Source organism: Micromys minutus, assembly GCF_963924665.1.
Source record: "Micromys minutus genome assembly, chromosome: 23".
NCBI lineage: Eukaryota > Metazoa > Chordata > Mammalia > Rodentia > Muridae > Micromys > Micromys minutus.
The window spans coordinates 45,516,526-45,541,321 of NC_137958.1; the positions used below are offsets into that span (position 1 = coordinate 45,516,526).

Below are 24,796 nucleotides of genomic sequence, written 5' to 3' on the forward strand. Positions count from 1 at the left end.
GAGAAAACCACGTGCTTAATGGTAACCCCAAGTGAGCAGCCAGAGAAAGGCAGGGCCCTAGAGCTCACTGGCCAGCAGACCAGCCAAATGGGAGAGCTGGGAGTTCCTGTCTCAAGAAATAGAGAGGCTGGAGAACTGGCTCAGAGCTTAAGACCACTGTTTGCTATTCCAGAGGTACTGAGTTCAATTCCCAGCACCCACATGGTGGTTCACAACCATCTGCAACGGGATCTGATGTCCTCTTCTGGTGTGTCTGAAGACAGCTACAGTGTATTTATATACATAGAATAAATAAAATCTTTTAATTCAAAGAATGATTAAGGAAGACACTTGACATTAACCTCTGGTCTCCACATGCAAACTGACACACATACACAATCACACACATACAAACTGACACACATACACAATCACACACATGCAAACTGACACACATACACAATCACACACATACAAACTGACACACATACACAATCACACACAAACTGACACACATACACAATCACACACATGCAAACTGACACACATATACAATCACACACATGCAAACTGACACACATACACAATCACACACATGCAAACTGACACACATACACAATCACACACATGCAAACTGACACACATACACAATCACACACATGCAAACTGACACACATACACAATCACACACATGCAAACTGACACACATACACAATCACACACATACAAACTGACACACATACACAATCACACACAAACTGACACACATACACAATCACACACATGCAAACTGACACACATATACAATCACACACATGCAAACTGACACACATACACAATCACACACATGCAAACTGACACACATACACAATCACACACATGCAAACTGACACACATACACAATCACACACATGCAAACTGACACACATACACAATCACACACATGCAAACTGACACACATACACAATCACACACATACAAACTGACACACATACACAATCACACACATGCAAACTGACACACATATACAATCACACACATGCAAACTGACACACATACACAATCACACACATGCAAACTGACACACATACACAATCACACACATGCAAACTGACACACATACACAATCACACACATGCAAACTGACACACATACACAATCACACACATGCAAACTGACACACATACACAATCACACACATGCAAACTGACACACATATACAATCACACACATACAAACTGACACACATACACAATCACACACATGCAAACTGACACACATACACAATCACACACATACAAACTGACACACATACATAATCACACACATGCAAACTGACACACATACACAATCACACACATACAGAAACAAAGAAACAAAGTGTCCTCAGCAACATTCCACCATGAACAATGAATATACATGATAAAGTTTTTAAATACATTTTATTGTAAGAGTAGTACATGTCTATCAGCTTTTTAAGAAATAAACTAATTTCAAAATATATAAAAAAGAGAGAATCCTGTGGGTGTATCTTAACTCACCCTTTTCTACTTTTCTCAAGATCTTCCTGTTGTATGTGGTGCATGAAATTAACTGAATTTTAAAGAGTACATCTTAAAGAATGCAAGTCACTTTAAAGCATCTATTTGCTCCAGAAAGCGGGATTTATTTTAGGAGGATAAGACCTGTCACTTCTATTGGCAGGAGCCCCTCACACCTTCCACACACACACTCCTCCAGGAAGGAGGTAATCTGCTCCAGTGGTACTTACGTGCTGCCCTTACTTTGAGATTGGTTGATGGTTTTCTGCCATCTGGTGGAAAAGTCACAAAACAGTCACAGATAGCATTATATGATGGGGTGTAGGCATAACTTAGAAAATATACTTTGGTCTGAGTTCACATTTTTTAACAATGAAAGAATTTCTCTCTCTCTCTTTTTTTTTTAACATTTTGCTAGTTATTTTATTTACATTTCAAATGTCCTGATTCCCGCTCCATAGCCCTCCCCTTCACCTTTCAGAGGGTGTTTCTCCACCACTCCACTTCAAAGGAACACTCACTCTAACAACCTCCCTCCAAAAAATAACATTACTTGTTTGCAGAAAAAAACCTTTGACTCATGTAAATGTATTTCTGTATTCATCCAAAACATATGCTTATATTTTGTGAATAATTAATGTACAGCTGCAACCACAGCGTTGATCTGCTAAATTGCTAATGCTGTGTTTAAATTGGCCTACTTCATCAGGGAACTGTTAGGCATGGTTGCCCTCATGAGTTCATGAGATGAATTACAAACTAGAAGAGACAAAAATAATAATAATATCCGTTAGGATCACATTCGGAGCAGGCTGTCAAGCTGTTGGCTTTTTTTTTTCAAAAGTCTTACCAGTGGGAATTGGTTTGTCTAAGACACCTACATACTTACAAGACACAGCTTTGTAGTTTCAGATATCCCTTAAACAATGCCAGGACAGTGAGTTTGTTTGTTTGTACCTTTCTTTCTAATTATTTAATTTGTTGACATTCAAATGTTGTCCCCCCTCCTCCCAGAATTCTTCGCCCCATTCCTCCTTCCTTTTGCCTTGGAGAGAGAGCTCTCTCAATTCTCCCACCCCACCCCCATCCTCCTTCCCTGGGGCATCAAGTGTCTACAGGCTAGGCACATCCTCTGTTACCTAAATGTGGGGAAAGCACCTTGGCCCGGCCTGTGTAGGCTCCCAGGACTAAAGGCAGGTGACCTTAGCCAGTGAGTTTGTCATTTCATCTTTGTCCTGAGAGTTTTCTCTCCCTCTGCTTCACAAAGGTCTGTGGGAATCTAAGCTTTTCTGTGTCAGTTACTCAAACTCATCCCAAATCTGCACACCCTGCAGAGCCTCAGGAGCGTTTCTGACAGGACTGAGGCTTTGCTCAGCTCCCAGCCGGGGCGACCTTAATGTTACTTTAAGAAGATTTGAATTTTTTTTTACAATATTTTTTCCACATGAGACAAATATTCTAATTCCCTGTGGTTATTTATTTAATTTTTTAATGATGCCAGAGATGGATTTCATTACTAGTTTTCAGGAAAGACCAAACTGATGGTTGTAGATATGATATGGCTTTCTAGGGTTGGGAATTTTGAATTATTTCTCTAATAGCAAACATATTCAAATATAGGCCATGTCTTAGAGTTAATTTTTTCCCCGAAGTCCCGAACTAAATACTTCATAAAGCCTCAAACACGGCATATACAAACACCATGAGTTTGAAAATATCCTGTGTCCATTGTTTCTAAAACTGAATGTCCATGTCAAATACCCTTAAAACCATATTCCAGGCAAACTAGCAAAAGAAAGGGGAGCAAGCTGTACTTACTATATTTGAATGGTATTGGAGGGGCAGAAAATAATCAGAAAATGGTGTTTTCACATGGGATCTTTGGAAAGTGGAAATTGGTTTTGTGGGTGGAGCACCGGTTACTGAGTCCTGGTGGTGTTATAAGGACAGAGGAAACGGCCATAAGATCAGTGGGGTCTACACATACTCCCAAAAGATGCATCGTAGTCCAGGAGCCCTCAACCAGGACTTCCACCCTCCAGAACTTTGAGCCAAAGAGGTAACCCTCTTTTTTATGAACAGAATTCCATTTTAGGTACTAAAACTCATCATAAGTGAAAGTACCATGATAAAAAAGACATAATATCTTACTTCATATTGAACTAAAATATAATCTAAAATGTTCAGAAGTACATTTTACTTAATATAGATCCTGGAAGCCAACAATGACTATGCCGGTGACTTATTATTTTCCCCCCTGAAGTGTGTAGTTCAGAACCAGAAAATGTGCAAGCTGACCCTGAGAATCACACCAGCCTTCTGGTCACATGGGAAAGACCTCGGGTCGTGTACGACACGATGATTGAGAAGTTCGCTGTTCTGTACCAGGCCCTGGAGGGAAATGACCAAACCAAGCATGAGTTCTTAACAGATGGCTATCAGGACTTGGTAACTATAAGATGAATTACTTTCTGTCTGATAACATTGTAGTTTGACTTCCAAGGTAAGAGCTTACAAACAATTATGTATTTTTACCTTTGGTCACATTACATTTTGAATGAAGGCATTCCCAGGGAACATGGGCATAGTAAATAATGTCTGTCGGTAGTTAGATAAATACAAGAAGATCGTGGCACTGTCAGCACCTTTACGGAAGGTGGATACATATGAAAAATGTAGGCATTGGATATGATTAGTGCACCCCTCCTTTATAAATTAGGTAATGTAAAGAATAATTAAGTACTCTAATAAAAATCTCACCTTATATATGTTGTGTATTCTACAGTATCACAAGGAACAAAAACAAACAGAAGTAGTGGACTTAAAAGGCCTTTGCTTTGCATCAGGTTTCTAGATGACATATGTAAAGTGATGACCGATGACCGGGTCCTGACTCTGAGGACAGAATAGTATAAAAGACCGTCTGAGACATTCGGTGAATTACAGAAAGTGCAGTTCAGAATCCCTTTGTGACCCAAACACCACGGTTCGGGTCATAGTTTGATTTGGTAGGAAAGGGTTAGCAACCTCTCCTCTGGATGCAAGCACAGGAAGATACAACTACACCAGGAAACCTCTGAGCTCTGCATTCAGGCGGCAAGACTGGTCCTGGGACCGACTTTAATAAACCTGCCATGATTATGTGTTTGATAGCCTATGGACACAAAGATAAAAACTTAACTACTCTTAGATTCATTTGTCTAGAACATGGAGATAAGAAAACAGGAGAATTGAATCCATGAGCAAATTCTTCCTCTCACAATTTATAAAGAAGTAACTCACTGCTTCGTGAGTACACATGCGCAAATACACATACATGTGAACACGTGTATGCTTTTGCATGCAGGCCCAGATAGGATTACTTTTTCACTGTTAACAGTTTTCTGGGAATAACATCTTTGTATAATTTGCAATATCTCTCTTCTAGGGGGCCATTCTCAATAATTTACTACCTAACATGAGTTATGTTCTTCAAATAGTGGCCATATGCTCTAATGGCTTATATGGAAAGTACAGTGACCAGCTGATAGTCGACATGCCCTCCGAGGATGCTGGTGAGTGCTTCTGGAGCTGCCGTCTACCTTCTGAGAGAATGGTGCTGTTTTGGCTACTGGGCACATGTGCTTTCTTCTGGCGTTGTTGTGTTTTAGTGTTTTTATGAAGCTTGGTTTTGTATTAGCATCCGTTTGTGTTGATCCTCTTAACACCTCCTCCTCCCCTTTCCCTCCTGGTCCCATGCTGCCCCAGTTGTCACTTCTCTGCTTTCATGTTGTATATATTTCCATAAGAATGCACACACACACACACACACACACACACACATACACTCATACACACACACACACACACACACACACACATACACTCATACACACACACACACACACACATACACACACATACACTCATACACACACACACATACACACACATACACTCATACACACACACACACACATACACACACATACACTCATACACACACACACACACATACACACACATACTCATACATACACACACAGAGACACACACAAACACACATACACATACATACAAACACATACACATACACACACATATACATACACATACACACACACACATACACACACACACACACACATACACACACATACTCATACATACACACACAGAGACACACACAAACACACATACACATACATACAAACACATACACATACACACACATATACACACACATACACACATACACTCATACACACACACACATACACACACATACACTCATACACACACACACACACATACACACACATACTCATACATACACACACAGAGACACACACAAACACACATATACATACATACAAACACATACACATACACACACATATACACACACATACACACACACACACACACACACACACATCCTCTTTCTTTCCTTTCATGGAGTCTTTTCTAGTTTTATGATCTGTACCCACCTATCTCTCTACACATACCTAAAAACTAAAATCTAGAACTCACATATGAATAACAAAGAAAATATAGTGCTTTTTGTCTTTTGGAGTCTGGACTACTGAGGCTCACACACAACTTTCCAGCTTCAACAATTTTCACACCAATGCCATGAAATTACTTGTAACGAGTGACTTCAGTTCTTTTGCGTGTATGTACTACGTTTTCTTCGTCGTTTCATCTGTTGATGGACATCTGGGTTGATCCCGTTTGCTGCTATTGTGAACAGGGACCCTGTGCAGTGAACAGCAGCAATCAGTTTGTGTGTGTTACACAGTTCAGCAAACTAAGGAAATGGAAAAGAAGGAAGGTTGGATGTCCAGTAGATATTTTAATAAGTGTTCAACTTTAGCCATCAGGGAAATTCAAATTAAACGCACTCTGAGATTCCACCTCACACTAGTCAGGATGGCTCTCCTCATGTCGGGTTGGAAGAACAGCCAGTGCTGGGGGAAAGCATGTACATTCACTATCAGTGGGAGTGAAAACAGGAGCAGCCAACGGCGAAACCTGTGTGGAGAGTTCTCCAAAACCTCAACACAGAACTGACTTTACATCTTTTTGAACAAAGGGAAAAATTATCTTCTGTTATATCTGGTTTCCCATGAGGCTTGGGATTGAGCAAACCCAATACGAGGCAATCTGTAAATTTATTATTAATGCCAACATTTTAACACTTTCAAGGTAAGTGGAGGGATCTATTTGTGTTTGCAAAAATCATGAAATGGAAATGGGGGAGTGAATATTGAAACTTATTTGAGACATAAATTTAAGACTTGGTTTAATTTCCTTTTTACTTATTTTCTTTCCAGCCCCCAAAGCATGTAGTAAGTACACTCCATCCTAGGATCATGGCAGGTATTTTCAATATCTATACAGAGCATCTCAAAGTTGACTTTAAATTCTTTTCCACCTTTTAATAGTTTGATCCAGGGGTGCTTTTCTCTTTCTTAAGTTAATAGCAGTCTTATTTCCACAGAAACAAAAGTTGTTTCTAATTGTGCTTGTCTGCATGCATTCTTTCTAAACATGAAGGGAAAATCTTTTTTATCTGAAACATATGCAATAAACAGATCAAGATATAGGCATTTACAGACATACATAGGCATGCTTTTATCACTGAAATTTTTCAAGTGTTAGACTTGACATGTGTATGTGTGCATGTATATACATATATCAATCATAATATACACATAAATGCATACATTCATACATACATACATATATGTGCTTTGGCCATCCCTCTCATGATTCAAGTCATTACAATGCTTACAAGTTTTCATATCAATGAAGAGTTATAACTATGTCTTATGTGCAGAGAAGAGAACGCCTCGCTTTGATTATCTAAAGGCTGTAATGGGAGTTTCATCCAGTGTGAGCTCGCCTGATCAGCATGCTCCGTCACCTTGTGTGATTGACACTAAATATCACATTGCATTCCTTTCTCAACCAAACAGTAAAATGCCCATCAGGATGTTGCCCTCTGGTGACTTGTTCCTGCGATGGTATCGTTGGTTTCTGATGTTACACCTCATGGCTTCTATAGGGTCATTTTTCCTATTGCCTTTATTTAGGGCTTTTTCTTTCTTTCTTTCAGAGTTGGGTGGTTTTAAAATGGAAAATTTGTGCTAAATCTTATTTAAAGGTGAGACTCACAGGAACTGACCACACTTATATTTTGTGTCATTATGTTATAGGGAACAGCAGCTTTCTCCAACGTTCCCCTATTCAGAAAACAATATTAGTAACAGGACCACACTGCCCAAGCTGGCCAGGCATATGTAAATAGACCAGCATGCATTATATGAAAATGCTCTCATTGGTGCACTTGAGCAAGTTTACCTAACTACCTTCCTTAGTGAAATCACTCTCATCTCTGTACATAAGGCATTTATAAGATGGATTGCTTCCTGTATCCTATATCCTGGTCACTATGTCGCAATGTCTAACTTTCTGACAGTTTTTTTCTGTTTTGCATTTTGAGATGCTTATTGCATATGAAGACGATCAGATGGATGCCTTCTGTATAAACTTGCCTCAGTGCTTTACTTTGAGGATGAGTCTGTGTTGGCACGTTGCTAATTGTTGTAGTATGTCCTCCTATCATGAAATAATGAGTATTACAACTTAATTTCTATTTATTCAAAGGATGGGGACACTGTTGAACGTTTCTGTGATGGGACGCTAGGCTGCACCCACCATTTCATCTCCATGGATGTCTTAGTCCCTAACGTGCTTTGTGTGGTCTCGGTGCTTTATTATAGGGTGGTATTTGACTGGATAATGTAAGAACCCGAGCTAATGCACATAGTAGGTAGACAATTCCCTAACTCTACCCATCAAAAAACTCTTTTCATCAAGAACCAGTTTGTTTCAACCTTGGAATTATGAAGAAAACCTTAGTTTATTAGACGTCTACCCCTGATTTTAAAAGCCACTTTATAGCCACTTTAAGTTCACGTTAGCTTAAATATTATTATAGTAAACATGTCTCAGTCTGGACAGTGATTTTACTTTCTAGTTGGGCAAAATAGATTGCTTTCTAATAAGTGACCCTTGTTATTCCTGTGGCTAACTTAAGAGTGTGTGAGGTTGACCGTTTCATCGTGTTTGCCAAGGTACTGCTTTTCCTTGGTGATGTGATGAAAACATACTGTTGAATTATTCCATTGTTTAAAATAAGCTGTTTTCCAAGTGCTGCATAGTTCATTGGTCTTGCTCAAATGAAATGAAGAAGATAATAGGTAATGGCCCTCTCGCTTGCATGGACCTCAAGTAGTCAATAGCTAAGGAAGGTCAGTATTCTCAATCTAGTCTTTAATCCTAAATTGATTAAATTGTGCATTTGATTAATAATGGTACAACTTTATCACATCTTAATGTGACCCACCACTGCATACAACAATATTAATAGACACTCACACCCATTAAGTGTGATTTCGAGTGCTATCTTAAAATACACGCATACATTCATATTAAGAAAAACAATTTAAAAGCCTCAGAGATGCTTGTTTTTAGTGTTGAGAAATATTATTTTAAGAAACATGTGAGGAAATTATCTTTACAAATGAATAATTCATGAGCATATCTACTTCATTATAGTATAAGCACATTTAATTCTCTTCTCTGATGAAGATTATACAGTACAGAACACACACTTACATATAGACTTTAAGGTGTTAGTAAATGGACGTGTTAAATGTAAGTGCATGACAGAATAAATCAACACGCTGCGTCTCCATGCACCGTGTGTCTGTTGTCTCCGGGTGTCTTGCTTCACAACTGCATCTGCACTGGTCCTCCGGCCTAATACCCTGCTACTAATGTTATGGAGTCATTGTGTTTTAAATTACACATTGAAGCAATTGGACTCTGCATTCCCTTTCCATTTTGCACTGTGAAACGTGTCTTATCTTCAAAGAATTAAATAACCTGGGTGTCAAACTTTATCAGTGGTTGATTCTTTGTTTTATGAAATATCAAGGTCCTAATGTTCTACTAATGATTCAGTTTTAAGTACACATAAGAGCACATGTGCCTCAAAACAGCATATTTCACCTGCATCTGCTCACCTATTACACAAATGTGAATTGTAAGTATCCACTCAAAAAATAAAATAACACATAGACACAAGTTTGCTATCAATTTTTTTTCTCAGCCTTCTTGGAACCTATTTTGCTGAAGTGAAGATACTCCATAAATCAATATCATTTGTAAACTTGTTATTTATCAGTGATACCCAAGTCAAATGGCAATTATTAAAATGTCAGCTACTGTTTTTGAAGAAAATACCAGCAAGGGCAGATGAATATGAGAGCTGTTGTCAGTTCAAATTTGAATGTAGGGGTGTTAACCTTTCATACTCAGAAGTGCAACTTCTTCAGAATTTTTAAAGGAAACACAGTTTATAGAATTTTCCTATTTATTAAACCTAAGAATTTCTATTAAAATTCTGAGTCAAGTTGGAAACCAGAATGAAGATCTTCCAAGGAGAGCTCGTACTCAACAATGGGAAGGCTCCGAAAGTCTCCATCTATGAGACTAACATAGGATTGAGAGGACACTCAGACTCGAGAACCTAAGGCAGTTCAGAGAAGGCTCGTTTGTTGCAGCAAACAGCAAAGTCACATACGGCAACAATCACTTCAACTCTGGGTGACATGGCTGAATTAGTGTACACATTACACATGGGGGGATTATGATCCATAGAGTTAACATTTCTCACCAGTAAAGGGTGACATCTGTCAAATCCAATACACACTGAGAATGTTGATATGAAAGGAAGCCAACCTTCACTCCAACGCTGTCAAATAAATCAGATAGTTAGAATCCAAGGTCAGATGATGACAAACAGCATTAAAAACCTGAAACATCTCGTGGTGCATACTGAAAAAGAGTATAATTTTTTTCAGTTTTTCATACAGGTGAAAATACATAGCATAAGACAGAGCTCATTAAGAAATATTTTATTATGGTCTGCCCTTATTATAATTAAGAAGGTTCAAAGCAGATGAAAAGACAGGGCTTCTGGGGAGCCCATGTAGTGTCTCATGGACTGAATTTGAAGATTACTACACACATGGACTTTTCAACTCAACCCGATGTTTCAGAAGAGGGAATTGAAAGATGTTTTGACCGTGGTGCATTGCATGTTATAAACTTCCCATGTGTTGGTTTTCTTGAAGGTTACAAAGACTCATGTGTTTGAGAGAATTGAAATTACTTTAACTTGGGCCCAGTATGAGTAAGATATGAGGGGAGATGATTACATAGGAACAGAACAACTGAGCCATAGAAGAATTGGCCCAACTCATTCACAGTCAAACAGCCTATGAATAAAGAAGAGAATTTAAAGTAAGTCTAGGAGTATTTTATGTGAGGATTTTCACTTTGATGGCACAGAAAATTAGTGAGGGTAAGTACCTTCAGAACAGCTAAGCTCTGAAGAGTATCAAGGTAAAAATCTTAGAAATTGAGGACATTTGTAGATGTTGTATGATTTTCCTTCTAAACAGAATTCATGTGCCCAACCATGCTTTTTTACTTTATAGTTATTAATACACAGAAGTTTCTGATAATAAGAATGAAGTTGTCATAGTCTATATTGAAGGGAAAGTCAAAATAAGATGAATATTTAATGTCTGTTCAGTCATGCTATGGAATTTCTGTAGAAGATGCACTTACTGTGTAAAGACTTAAACACACAGCATAAGCAACATCAAGACGAAGAAGAGCAAGAACTTCCAATGGAGTGCACTTTCAGAAAAGCCCGAGCATAAGAAAATCACCATTATAACAGGTCTCCCAAGCCCAGACTTCTTCTGTGTTTATCTCCTTCTGAATAACCCAGACGCTTACCTGAAGCCTGAGAAATACCCACCAACTCTCAGTAATTTGTCATTGTGCTCAATTTCTTTCTGGACACCAAGAACCTGGTCTTTATCATTTCCACTGAGCTACATCACTGGGCTCTTAGCCTTTTCTAACATTTGCTAACAGGTCTTCCCCCTTCAGCAACAATAAAAATACATCAATTCTAATTGGTTTGGGAAAAAAAAAAACGAGACTTGAATGAATTCGGTTACTGAGTTCTCTACAATAGTCTAAACGCTATCAGCTCAATTTCCCTGAAGAAAACACATAAAATCTTTCTCTCTAGATTTCCCTGTGGTCATCTGTGCTGCCTCTTAGTGATCACAAGCTCTCCCTCTTGCCCAGTGCAGGATCCTATATTCAAATAAATATAAGCAGCAGTCAAGGAAGCATGAGCGAATGGCTTGACACTTCGTCAGAAGAACTTCAGGAAATTAGCCAAATCAGAGAATGAATTCTGGCCCAGTCATTCCTCAGGTCTATTTCTATCAGCCCTGATGATACACTGTTAAGAAAGTGGGCTTGCTTTTTCTATCAACTTTTACACTGCTGTGTGTCTCTTTTTCCTTCTTTGCTTTCGTGGGTGTGGGGGTTGTCTTGGGAAAGACACTTTGAGCAGAGGGTAGAGATGAACATAAATGTTGTTACACGTCACTTTGAAGTGCTGTGTCTCTGCTTTGTCAGTAGTGCTAAGCTAGAATTTGACATTTTTAATTTGAGATATTTTCTATGGTAGTAACTTCTCCGTTTTCTTAACTTTTCCTCTTTCCACCCGAAGATAAGTCTATGAGGCTGCTGGAGTTGAATTAAATTGTTAACAATATTGTTTTTAACTTTTTAGAACTTGACCTTTTTCCTGAATTAATTGGAACTGAAGAAATAATCAAGGTATCATAGCCATTTTATATTTAAATGTTTTAAAATTTAAAAGCCTATCTAGAATTATTGCTTGGATTTGCGACATGTTGTATGATTCACTGTTGAATTAATTACTGTGCTTTAATGTCACACAAACATATTTAGGATTTATGAAATGCTGAAAGATATTTGATTGATGAAAAAAATTAATCAGCTTTACAAATAATTGTAGCTATAAGGACAACTATATTGAAACTTTGTAGCATTCGATTTTTTTCTAGCAATATTGTCCTAGCTTTTAATATTGCTACAGGTTATAAATAACCAATGACTGATGGATTCATAAATAAATATGAGCCAGGTTATAAACAATATTTTTTGTATTTGAGCTATTCATATAGAAAGCATACATTTCTAGTCAGAAGAACTTCAGGAAATTAGCCAAATCAGAAAAGTAGCACTCTGCCCTCTAAGTAAATCATCATTTGAGAATATAAATAAATTTTAACAATTACTGCTTGACATGAGAGAAAACAGTTGAATGAATGTGTATTTCAACTTAACCCCGAATGGATTGCTCATCACAACTGAAACTGTATTTTCAAACCGATACCCTAGATGATATGAGTATGAGAATATGTCCAAACTGTGTAGGAGCAGAAAATGTGACAACTAACACTCTTATCCAGTGAGGGACTGAAATCAGGTTATCAGTGTACATGTGTAATCACCTCAAAGGTGGACATATTCTTCTTACAATGGATTATTTTACCCAAATACTTATTTACCTTACAAGTAGTCACACAGTTGATCTGGGGATAGCTTTGTGTGCGTGGCCACAAGCTCATGTTCACCTGTCTATAAATATGGCCTAAAATTAATAATCAATTTTACAATTAAAATTACTAAAATTACAGAATCAAAAGAAGGAAGAATGTTTGCTGCTAAATCAACTCCTTTTATCTGATAAACTAAAGCAAGCTTCTGGCTATATAATTTAGTAATTTAGTAAATGATATTGTTTGGGTTCCATTGTGTATCAAATGCAGTCTGCAATTACTTTCCATTATAACCTGCATGACTCCAATTCACTATTTATTTTTATTCTTAATTAATATTGACACTAGAGAAATCTTAGGGGATGCTTACAAAAGTTGTTTGAAATCTTCCAATGTTAAAAAATGTAGAATGACTAACATTTTTAAAATAAAGCTACTGTGTCATGGTTATTGCAGCATTTAGTTGTATGAATAGGCTATAAACCATAGCACTATAAAATTAGGGATGCTAAAGTACATACATATATACATACACATACATCATATACATACGCATACACATAAAATGTTACTTAAGTGTCACCAACTATGAGTACAGCAAACATAAGCAGTAGAGAAGTAAGCTGCATGTTTTCAAGTTACATATATTATAATCTATCATGTTAAAGGTTCTTCAACAGGAGGAGGAAAGATAACCCAGCATGTCTATCCAGGTTCCACCAGGAAACAGATGTTACCGTCAAGTGTGCTCACTGAAGTTGATTTAATAAAAATATAAATAAATAAGAAATAAATAAAAACTCTATTCAAAGATGCGTGAGAAGGTAAATGGGTGTGTAGAGGAGGTTATTCTCTACACTTGGTCCTACAGCTGTCAGAGACTGTTTGATCTCCCTACAACCAAAAGGCAGACAGAGACTAAACAGACTGTCTTCCAGGAGATGCAGCGAGCTCGGTAGAGGGACAGGGCCATCCTGTGATGATAATGATAAGTGGCAGGGCTCCTGGACAACATTCTCTCTCTCTCACTCCTTAGCCCAGAGAATGGAAAAGAGTGGAGAACCAGGAGATAAAGGGAAAGAACCACAGAGCTTTAAACTTAAAAAAGAAAAGAGCTGAGAGAGCAGGTGTGATGGTACGGGAACAAAGGGAAGACAAATTACAACGCTGAAAGAGCATACAGGAGAGGGTGGCTATTAAAACGTTTGTAGCTTAGGATACATATATTAATCATAAACCATAAATAATATACTCTTGAAACGGTGACACAAGGCAATGTGACCTAACAAAACCCTGCAGAGCATGGGTATTGATCAATAATCCCCCTTATATCCCAAGAGGTGTCTTATTGAACGTCATAAAATTTGAAATCTGCCTGAAAAGAAATCACCCAGGGTACACGGTTATCTGGGTATATAGCTTTCACCCTAATCTATGCAATGGGAAAACAGATGAGTATCAACAAGGCTCTTGTAAAACAGTCACGGAAAGCCACATGGCTTATAGAAGAGCAGGATCAAGTGTGCTAATGTGGAACATGAGCAAAGATGAATATTACTGTATGGGCCAACAGAAATCATCAGATCATGTATAGTAAGTAGTACGTGACATATCTTCGAGGAGATTTGGTTTAGAAGGAGGAGAGAAAGGTTATGTGATAACTGAGATTAAATCAACAATGTTCTATGTTCACTTTTAACAGAAGAGACCTGACTTCACTTAATGATGGTAGAATACTCTGGGGTTTGGGAGGGGTGCAGAATGCTCGACTATGTTCAGTTTGTAAGGAGACCCTAGAAAGTAGACTCCTACACAGATGTAGGAGTGAGTGTCTGAAGGAAAGGCTAATGGGTGCTTAGAGACAAGAGGAAGGGCGGGGTGAGGAGACATAGACAAGCAGTGTTTTCAGTGTTAGGATCATATATGATCCTTGCAGCTTGGCTGCTGTTTTCTCTGACACGTGGACAAGATTGGCATCTGCTGAGAATGAAAGAGGAGGAGATAAACGGCCTGGATGGTGCTTGGTGTTGGGGTTTGATGTGGAGTGACATCAGAGAGCCAGGCAGAATCTAAGACTTTTAATATTGAGGAACAAGGTACAAGTTCCATTCTATTAAGCTGAACATGGGTGCTCAGAAAAACTGGGTCAGGTTATGAAGCAAATACTTTTTATGATATTATTTCAAGTATTTTTATGATATTCCTTTGGCTCCTTAGTATTAAAATGTAGACAGCTATAACAAAAGTACCTTCATTTAGTTTAATGGCTTTCCATGATGAATATATAATAAAATTTATAGAATATGTGCCTGTTGAATAGACACATAGTATGAGAAAACAGGATAGGATAGGGTAAGGTAGGGTAGGGTAAGATAGAGTAGGGTAGGGTAGAGTAGGGTAGGGTAGGGTAGGGTAGGGTAGAGTAGGGTAGGGTAGGGTAGGGTAAAGTAGGGTAGGGTAGGGTAGGGTAGGTAGGGTAGGTAAGATAGGGTAGGGTAGGATAGGGTAGGGTAGGGTAGGTTAAGATAGGGTAGGGTAGGTAGGGTAGGATAGGGTAGGTAGGGTAGGGTAGGGTAGGATAGGTTAAGATAGGGTGGGGTAGGTAGGTAGGGTAGGGTAGGGTAGGTTAAGATAGGGTAGGGTAGGGTAAGGTAGGGTAGGATAGGGTATGGTAAGATAGGATAGGGTAGAGTAGGGTAAGGTAGGGTAGGGTAGGGTAGGTTAAGATAGGGTAGGGTAGGTAGGTAGGGTAGAGTAGGGTAGGTTAAGATGGGGTAGGGTAGGTAGGGTAGAGTAGGGTAGGGTAGGGTAGGTAGGGTAGGGTAAGGTAAGATAGGGTAGAGTAGGGTAGGGTAGGGTAAGGTAGGGTAGGTTAAGATAGGGTAGGTAGGGTAAGATAGAGTAGGGTAGGGTAGGTGGGGTAGGTAGGGTAGGGTTGGTGGGGTAGGTAGGGTAGGGTAGGGTAAGGTAGGGTAGGGTAAGGTAGGGTAAGGTAGGGTAGGGTAGGGTAGAGTTGGGTAAGGTAGGATTTGGTAGGGTAAGGTAGGGTAGGGTAGGACTGGGTAGGGCAGAGTAGGGTAAGGTAGGGTAGGGTAGGGTAAGGTAAGATAGAGTAGGGTAGGGTAGGGTAGAGTAGGGTAAGGTAGGATTGGGTAGGGTAGGGTAGGACTGGGTAGGGTAGGGTAGGTAGGGTAGGGTAGGGTAGGGTAAGATGGAGTAGGGTAGGGTAGGGTAGAGTAGGGTAAGGTAGGATTGGGTAGGGTAGGGTAGGACTGGGTAGGGTAGGGTAGGTAGGGTAGGGTAGGGTAGGGTAAGATGGAGTAGGGTAGGGTACGATAGGGTAGAGTAGGGTAAGGTAGGATTGGGTAGAGTAGGGTAGGGTAAGGTAGGGTAGGGTAGGGTAGGACTGGGTAGGGTAGAGTAGGGTAAGGTAGGGTAGGGTAGGGTAGGGTAAGATAGAGTAGGGTAGGGTAGGGTAGGATAGAGGATCAGAAGGGTCAGAAGTCATGAGAATCATACAAGTGAAAAATTCTTAGTAAAATATTGTATAAAGTATTTAGACATTGACTTTCTCTAATTCCTTTATGATTCTTTAAATTTTGTTTGCCTCTTACAGGAGGAAGAATATGGAAAAGACAATGAAGAAGACACTGGCTCGAATCCCGGAAGAGACAGTGCCACCAACCAAATAAGGAGAAAGGAGCCCCAGGTCTCCACCACGACTCACTCTAATCACATGGGGACTAAATACAATGAAGCCAAGACTAACCGATCTCCCACAAGAGGATCTGAATTCTCTGGAAAGAGTGATGTTCTCAACGTGTCCCTGAATTCTACTTTCCAACAAGTTGCTGAGCCCAATACAGAAAGAGAGATTTCCTTACCTTCTCAGACTGGAACTAACTTGCCTCCCCACCGTGTGGAAGGCACTTCAGCCTCCTTAAACAGTGGCTCTAAAAATCTCCTTGTCTTCCCACAGATGAACTTGTCTGGGACTGCAGAATCCTTAAATATGGTCTCCATAACAGAGTACAGAGAGGTGTCTGCTGACATCAGTGAAGAAAACTTACTGACTGATTTCAAGCTTGATGCAGGAGCTGATGATATGTCAGGCTCCAGCCCTGCCACCTCCACTGTCCCCTTTCCCTCAGAGAATATATTCCGTGGATATATATCTTCCTCAGACATGCCCGAGGCGATCACATATGATATCCTTAAGCCAGGATCTACAAAAAATGCCCCAGAGGATTCATCCCCATCTGGTTCAGAAGAATCCCTGAAGGATCCCTCTCTTGAAGGGAGTGTGTGGTTTCCTGGCTCCACAGACCTCACAACACAGTCCGAGACTGGATCCGGCAGAGAGAGCTTTCTCCAGGTCAACTCCACGGACACACAAATTGATGATGAATCGAGGGAGACAACTGAGTCGTTTCCTCCAGACGCTACCGCGTCCCAGGGTCCTTCAGTCACAGATCTGGAGATGCCGCATTATTCTACCTTTGCCTACCTCCCAACCGAAGCAACGCCACAGGCTTTCACTCCGTCCTCCAGCCCACTTGATTTGGCTCCCACTATCAATATCCTCCATCCGCAGACCACTCAACCAGTTTACAATGGTGAGACACCTCTCCAACCTTCCTACAGTAGTGAAGTCTTTCCTCTAGTCACCCCTTTGTTGCTTGACAATCAGACCCTCAACACTACCCCTGCTGCTTCGAGTAGTGATTCGGCCTTGCATGCTACGCCTGTGTTCCCCAGTGTTGGTGTGTCATTTGACTCCATCCTGTCTTCCTATGATGATGCGCCTCTGCTCCCATTTTCCTCTGCTTCCTTCAGTAGTGACTTCCTTCACCATCTGCACACAGTTTCTCAAACCCTTCCGCAAGGTACTCCAGCTGCTGAGAGGGATGAGCTGTCTTTGCATGCTTCTCTGCTGGTGGCTGGGGGTGATTTGCTGTTAGAGCCCAGCCTTGTGCAGTATTCTGATGTGATGTCACATCAGGTCACTATCCCTGTTGCTTCGGACACCCTGGAATCTGGTAGTGAGTCTGCTGTCCTATATAAAGCATCTATGGTCTCTCAAATCGAATCACCCAGCAGTGATGTCATTCTGCATGCATATTCTTCAGGGCCTGAACCTTCTTATGCCATTGAGGGCTCCCACCATGGGCTCACTGTTCCTTCCAGTTCTGCAATCCCTGTGCATGATTCTGTCGGTGTAGCTGATCCGGGGTCCTTACTGATCAATCCTAGCCATGTATCAATGCCTGAATCCTCGATTATGACTCCAACTGTATCATTACCACAGCCTCCCCCTGCTCTCTCTGGTGATGGGGAGTGGTCTGGAGCCTCCTCTGATAGTGAATTGCTTTTACCTGACACAGATGGGCTGAGAACTCTTAACATTTCTTCACCTGTTTCTGTAGCTGAATTTACATATACAGCATCTGTGTTTGGTGATAATGTTAAGCCTCTTTCTAAAAGTGAAACGGTGTATGGAAATGAGACTGAACTGAAGATGTCTTCTTTCAGTGACCTGGCTTCCCACTCTGAAAGCACAGTCACGCCAAAGCTGTCTGATGTTGTGAATAAGTGGAGTGAATCTTTAAAAGAAACCTCTGTCGGTATTTCTAGCATAAAGAGCGTGTTCCCAGAGTCTCTTGTTTATCCCATAACTAAGGTTTTGGATCAGATTAGTCAAGTTCCAGAAATTGTCTTTCCAGCTGAACCCACACACACTGCATCTCAAGCATCTGCTGGCACGTGGCTTAAACCCGGGCTTAGCACAAACTCGGAGCCAGAATTCTCTGACACTGCTTCTAGTGAAGCATCACACCCTTCAACACAGCCCTTGCTCTATGAGGCCACGCCTCCTTTTAATACTGAATCATTGCTGCAACCTTCCTTTCGGGTTTCTCGTGTTGACACCTTGCTTAAAACTGCTCTTCCATCTGGGCCTAGTGACCTGGTACTGGCTGAACCCCCCATGGTTGAACAAAGTAGCTCTTCCATGGCATCAGAGTCTGCTTCCCACGAAAGCGTGGCGCACTTCACATCAGTACAAGTTCTTGACATAGCGCCTTCCTACGTACACTCCACTTTACTTCAGAGCTTAGCAGCTCCTCACTCGAGTGAGAAATATTTTGAACAAGGTTTGCTTAAGAGCAATAGTCCCCAGCAAGGGCTGCCATCCTTGTACAGTCATGACGAGTTTTTCCAAACTGCACATCTGGACATTAGCCAGGCCTACCCTCCAAAAGGGAGGCAGGCCTTCGCTACTCCCATTTTACCAACTGATGAACCACAAACTACACTTACAGAGAAGTTTGTGCAGTCTGAGGGGATTTTCATGCGCACTGAAATTCCTCTTGCTGATAAGGTACTTACTGGTCTCCCAACAATTGTTTCTGAGGCACTCAAACCTACTGACCCTTCTGTTCCATTTAGAAGTGGGCCCATTTCCATGACAAATGTCTCTCCCAAAAGAGATGATTCTGTGACCACAGCCAAGTTGCTTCTTCCTTCTAAAGCCACTCCAGAGCTGACTCACAGTGCCAGGTCTGACGCCGACCTAGTGGGAGGGGGAGAAGAAGGTGATGACTATGATGATGACGATTATGATGACATAGATAGAGATCGCTTTTCCACGGATAAGTGTATGTCATGTTCACCCTATAGAGAATCACAGGAAAAGGTAACGAATGACTCAGACACCCAGGAAAGCAGTCTCGTGGATCAGAGTGACCCAATTCCACACTTGCTATTTGAGAATGCAGAAGAAGAAAGTGGAGGCACAGGGGTAACTAGGGTGAATAAAAGTCCTGATAAGTCACCGCCACCAAGTATGCTACCCGAGAAGCACAATGATGGAAAAGAGGACCGTGACCTCCGGATGGGTGGTGCTGTCCTGCCTCACACCCCGTGGGCAGTTTTGACAAGTGATGAGGACAGCGGGTCAGGGCGAGGCACCTCAGATGGCCTTAATGATAACGAGACTTCCACAGACTTCAGTTTTCCAGATGTTAATGAAAAGGATGCTGATGGTGTCCTGGACGCAGATGATACAGGCATAGCTCCAGGATCTCCACAGTCCTCCACACCATCTGTTACTAGTGGGCACTCGGGAGTATCCAACAGTTCAGAGGCAGGTTAGTTATGAGCAAAGGGATAGCATGAGATGTGCTGGTTTTCTTGCTATGAAAGTAAACATAGAAGAATGATGGAAGAAGAATCTGGTCCGCCAGCAGACCTTCGCCTTTTAATCAGAACGCTCAACAATTTATAGCTCTTATAAAGATGGTTTCAAGTGAATATGCGACATATTTTGGTCCTTGATTTAATCATCCTAAAAATACTTTGTGTGTTGTTGCTAATTCCCATCCTACAGGATTCCTATTGTATGTGGAATCAATTTTGTATCCATAATACGCTATGAATATATTACTATGCAGTGTGCTGTGTTAAGACCATTTAAATGTCCATACTTGTATTCTAAAATAAGTTGTAAACTAATTCTATTGGATTTCAAATCTTAGCATTATGTTATAAGCACCTATCCACCGATGGAAATCAAGGAGACACGTCACATGGGCACATCAGCTTGGAGAGCTTCAGAAAAGAATTACAGGGCTAAGGTTTGATGGATAAAGAAGGTCTTTATAAACACCATATTGTTTTAGTATCTTTCTTTGAGCTTCTTTATATTGCCTAAAGAGGGCAGTATAAACCAGCAAAATACATTTTACTTTGTGTTTGTTATAGTAAGAGACATGAATATGCGTAATATGAGTAGGTATTGTGTGACAAGATGTAAAAAAGAAAAAGAAGAAGCCTAGAGCCTTTTCTGCAGAGATGCATTTCATTGTTAATATATTTTATGCAGATTGTTTTATTAGCCAGATGTTTCTTGAAGCTGACTGCAACATACCATACAGATGTGTGCCTTAAATGTCAATGGTAACAAAACTCAACTTTAATTCTATTAAGTGTATAAAAGAAAACCTAGGTGGTTCCATTGAATTCATGGCAAAAATTTTATAATTTGCTTTGATTAAGCGATAAGGTTTTTTTTTAATTAGCAAGAGAAGTATTAGCAATACTTTAATCTTAGCAAGTCAAAAGATAAGCTAATGTTTAATGTGATGTTCAGTAATAATTGCCCAGAATCTAATAGGAAAAATTTACAGTATAGAGCCAATCTCATTAAAATATATATTCTCTTTGTTGCTTTCATCATTCACGTTAGCTGTAAAGTCTTCAGTATGGTAGCAATTGGGAGATTTTATACTTAGATAGGGCTGTTTCTTCTTTCTGTATTCTGACTTGCTCGCCATTTAACATTGCATTTCAGCTTCAATGTCTGAACTGACGGCTAAGAAGGAGTAAGAGGCTCACAGGTCACTGTAGTCAGGCATATCGTTACGTATGTGGATTGTTATCGCTTCGCAATTACGGCACTTGTTTTTCTTTTGATACTTTTAGATTTATTTGAAAGGGAAAGGTCATGACTGTACTCCAAGACCATACATACGCATATATAACAAATCACTACATCTAGAATTATTGAAGAAAGTAGTTTCTCTTAGGAATACTAATTAGATTTATTTAACTGTTAAGAGCAAGTTCCCCACTGATGAAAAAAAAAAAAAACAAGCAATATGGATATAAAATCCTTCTTTGGGAAATAATGTAATTAATGAAGGAAGTAGGTTCAAACAGAATTAGAAAAAAAAAAACATTTTTTACCTATTTTTAAAACTGTATCTGTCAAACTAATTCAAAGTCAGTCTTATCCAATTACTGAATATTCCCTAACCTGAAACTCATCATTTATGGCACTTCTAAATTGTAGAAAAACTGACATGATGTTTCTTAAAATAATATAAATAGGGCAAATCTATATGAGAGTGAACACAGACTGTAAGATACTTGATCCAGTTCACACAAAGAGTCGATGCAAAACTAACCCTGGAAATGTATTATTAGTGTCTGTCTCTTAGAACATGCTTACGTGATTGAGAACAATAAAATATATTTTATGCTTAAATTTTCACACCAAAGTTATGCTGTTTTATTCTCAGCCCTTTAAAATATCAGTCTTATTCTTTTATTGCTTAGCTGAATTATTGTCTTTTAAATAACCCATCTACTAAGTTCTACCAAAGCAAATATTCTAGTCTCTAATAAAGGAAAATAAATGTTATAGTCAATAGTACATGAAGCAGCCAACAGATTGTGGTTTCATGAGATATGTCATCCTATACAAAACGCTTAGGCTTCAATAATTGTAAATACCAAAGACTCATTCTAACTACTCAGTAACAGAGTTCAACATCACATCTTCCAGAGAATTTATAAGAAAAGTCCACAGAGAAGGTGGAAGATAGATAGATAGATAGATAGATAGATAGATAGATAGATAGATAGATAGATAGATAATAGAGTATGTTTATAATGGATGTATATGAATGTAAAATGTGTTTATGTTATATATTTTCAATATAAATATTTCCCACACACATCTGACATCTTTCATGTGTGGCTATTCTTATATATAAGCTAAATATTTAGCTATACATACCTATATATAATTATATATAATATATATTGCAATGAACCTTCATGGCTATAAAAGTTCTATAAACTTCATTAACACATACATTTTGTTTTTAAACTTGAACATGAGCCTGATTCAAACAATTTAATGAGTTTCAGTAGGGCCCCATATTTGCATGCTTAAAAATTACAGGTGACATCATTGCTCCTATTCTGTGGGTTTCAATTTAGAGCTGATGGTATGGAATATTAACCACCATTTGTCATTACTGGGGCCCAAAGGGTTTGCAAAGCAGGTTACGTCATTTATTCCCCATAAACTCTTTCCATTTAGGTAATAGTTATAACAGGAAAAAAATGTGGAGAGCCACAGCAAAAGGAAGATGCTATTTTAAATGTTACAGGACATTTTGCTGTGTTGATCATCAGATTATTTATGGGTCTGTCAGAGTTTCCACAGACATAATGACCAGAGCATAGGAATGAACTAAGTAAAAAATCAAAACTTTGGCTTCCTTGCCAGAATATTAACTACAACACAAATATTGGTTGTTTAAGACATTTTACGTTTATATCCACATCTTTGAATTCCATATTTTTAGCAAATACATCTGTGGATATTAGATACTGGAAAATATGGTTGTCACTATATTTCTTTGGTGTACATTCTAAATGAACGAATTTAGTTCTTAGCCATATGCCCTCAACTCTAGTTACAAAAGGAAGCTGTTGTGTGAAACGACAGTTAACTATGTGGTGATGTTATATATGTGCATTTATAGGAATTTTCCCAAAGTTTAAATGGTGTCTTATATTGAAATTAAATTTTTGTGTTTCCTGTCAATAAAGCACTTGGTATAAAGCAAGAATTGTATCAAATGCTGGAAGAATGAAGACTTTGATGGGACCTTCAATGTAGCTCTCTAAATACCTGTGCAGAAGGCAACTAGGGTCACGCAGAGTTGGAACAGCTCTAGTGAACAATTGCCTTCGCTTCCCACCAAACACTCTTCAAAAAGAGTAAAGCATTCACAGTTCTGAAGCTGTTTTTGACAACCTAGAAAGATAATATAGCTACAGTGATTTGTTTTCAAAGTTTTTTATTTTACAGTAAAGTACCCAATTGGACGTAAAATTAATGGTTCCCCAACTTTTAAATTAGTTCAAGTTGTCTTCAGATTATTCTTTAGTCCATGCATGTGTTTGAAAGCAATTTATTAGGCCATTTATTTTTTTAAGTGCACATGAAATAATTTTTATTTTTGATAAAAAAACAGCAGACAAGAATTTGAAAAAAAGATCCGATCGAAACACATAATATGCATGCATGAAATTCTCAATGAAAACTAAAAAAGAACAATTCCAAAAATACTTAAAATCAACACATTTAAAATTAAAAGTCTGCTTGATTGAAAAGGTACTATCATTTTTTTTCTTAATTGTTTACTAAATTAGACGGATAAAATAAATACACTAAATTAATGTTGGAACACCAAGGTTACATCTGATAACTTAGTAAATAACACTGTGTTTTCCTAACCTTTATTTTTAACAGTAATCTCCTAATGTTGATACTGCAGTTTTCCTTCGAGCAGTTTTCCCAACCAGCACCGTTTCCAGATCCTGTTACAACAAACACCCCCACCACTAACAATTTCTGTTTATTTTTCTTAATGTTGCTAATATCTTGCCTTAATTTTTAAACTTTGTTTTGCTTAAACTGATGTATAGACAGCCTTTGCCTCGTAGAGTCGTAAATTTAAAGGTAAGTAGCAAGAATGCAGGTTGCTCTTAATCAGTTGGGGAAAAAAATGCCATTTTTTTTCTTCATCTTAAATCTCAACTCTCTCAATTTTCTCCGACTACAGAGGCCAGTAATAGTAGCCATGAGTCTCGTATTGGCCTAGCTGAGGGGTTGGAGTCTGAGAAGAAGGCGGTTGTGCCCCTCGTGATCGTGTCCGCCCTGACTTTTATCTGTCTGGTGGTTCTTGTTGGTATTCTCATCTATTGGAGGTAAGTTGAGTGTTTCAGAAATTTGATTATTAAAGCTTAGAACTCTGCCTATATTTAATCTAAAGAAACTCCAAATTCTCAAAATTCGTTTTACGTTAAAGCTGTCAGTAATGTGTTCATCTCTGAACAAGGCAAGCTTAGGAATCTGAAGGTTGATGCTTCTGTACTTAAAGGATTGAAGATAGAAGAGCTTTG

General features: G+C 39.1%; 1 protein-coding gene across 6 annotated transcripts in view; it reads left to right on the forward strand.

Moving 5' to 3' along the window:
- PTPRZ1 (protein tyrosine phosphatase receptor type Z1) overlaps positions 1-24,796 on the forward strand; it is a gene marked incomplete at its 5' end in the record, with an annotated part of 180,400 nt that overhangs the window by 112,251 nt on the left and 43,353 nt on the right. For 4 of the 6 annotated variants that reach the window (XM_080936122.1, XM_080936120.1, XM_080936123.1 and 1 more), the window contains 5 exons: positions 3,784-3,968; positions 4,948-5,074; positions 12,238-12,284; positions 16,650-17,649; positions 24,457-24,601. In XM_080936122.1, the coding sequence (XP_080792248.1) occupies positions 3,784-3,968; positions 4,948-5,074; positions 12,238-12,284; positions 16,650-17,649; positions 24,457-24,601 (1,504 nt within the window). Of the gene's footprint in view, positions 1-3,783; positions 3,969-4,947; positions 5,075-12,237; positions 12,285-16,649; positions 20,182-24,456; positions 24,602-24,796 lie in introns of all 6 variants that reach the window. The other 2 variants (XM_080936118.1, XM_080936119.1) reach the window with 1 other exon arrangement.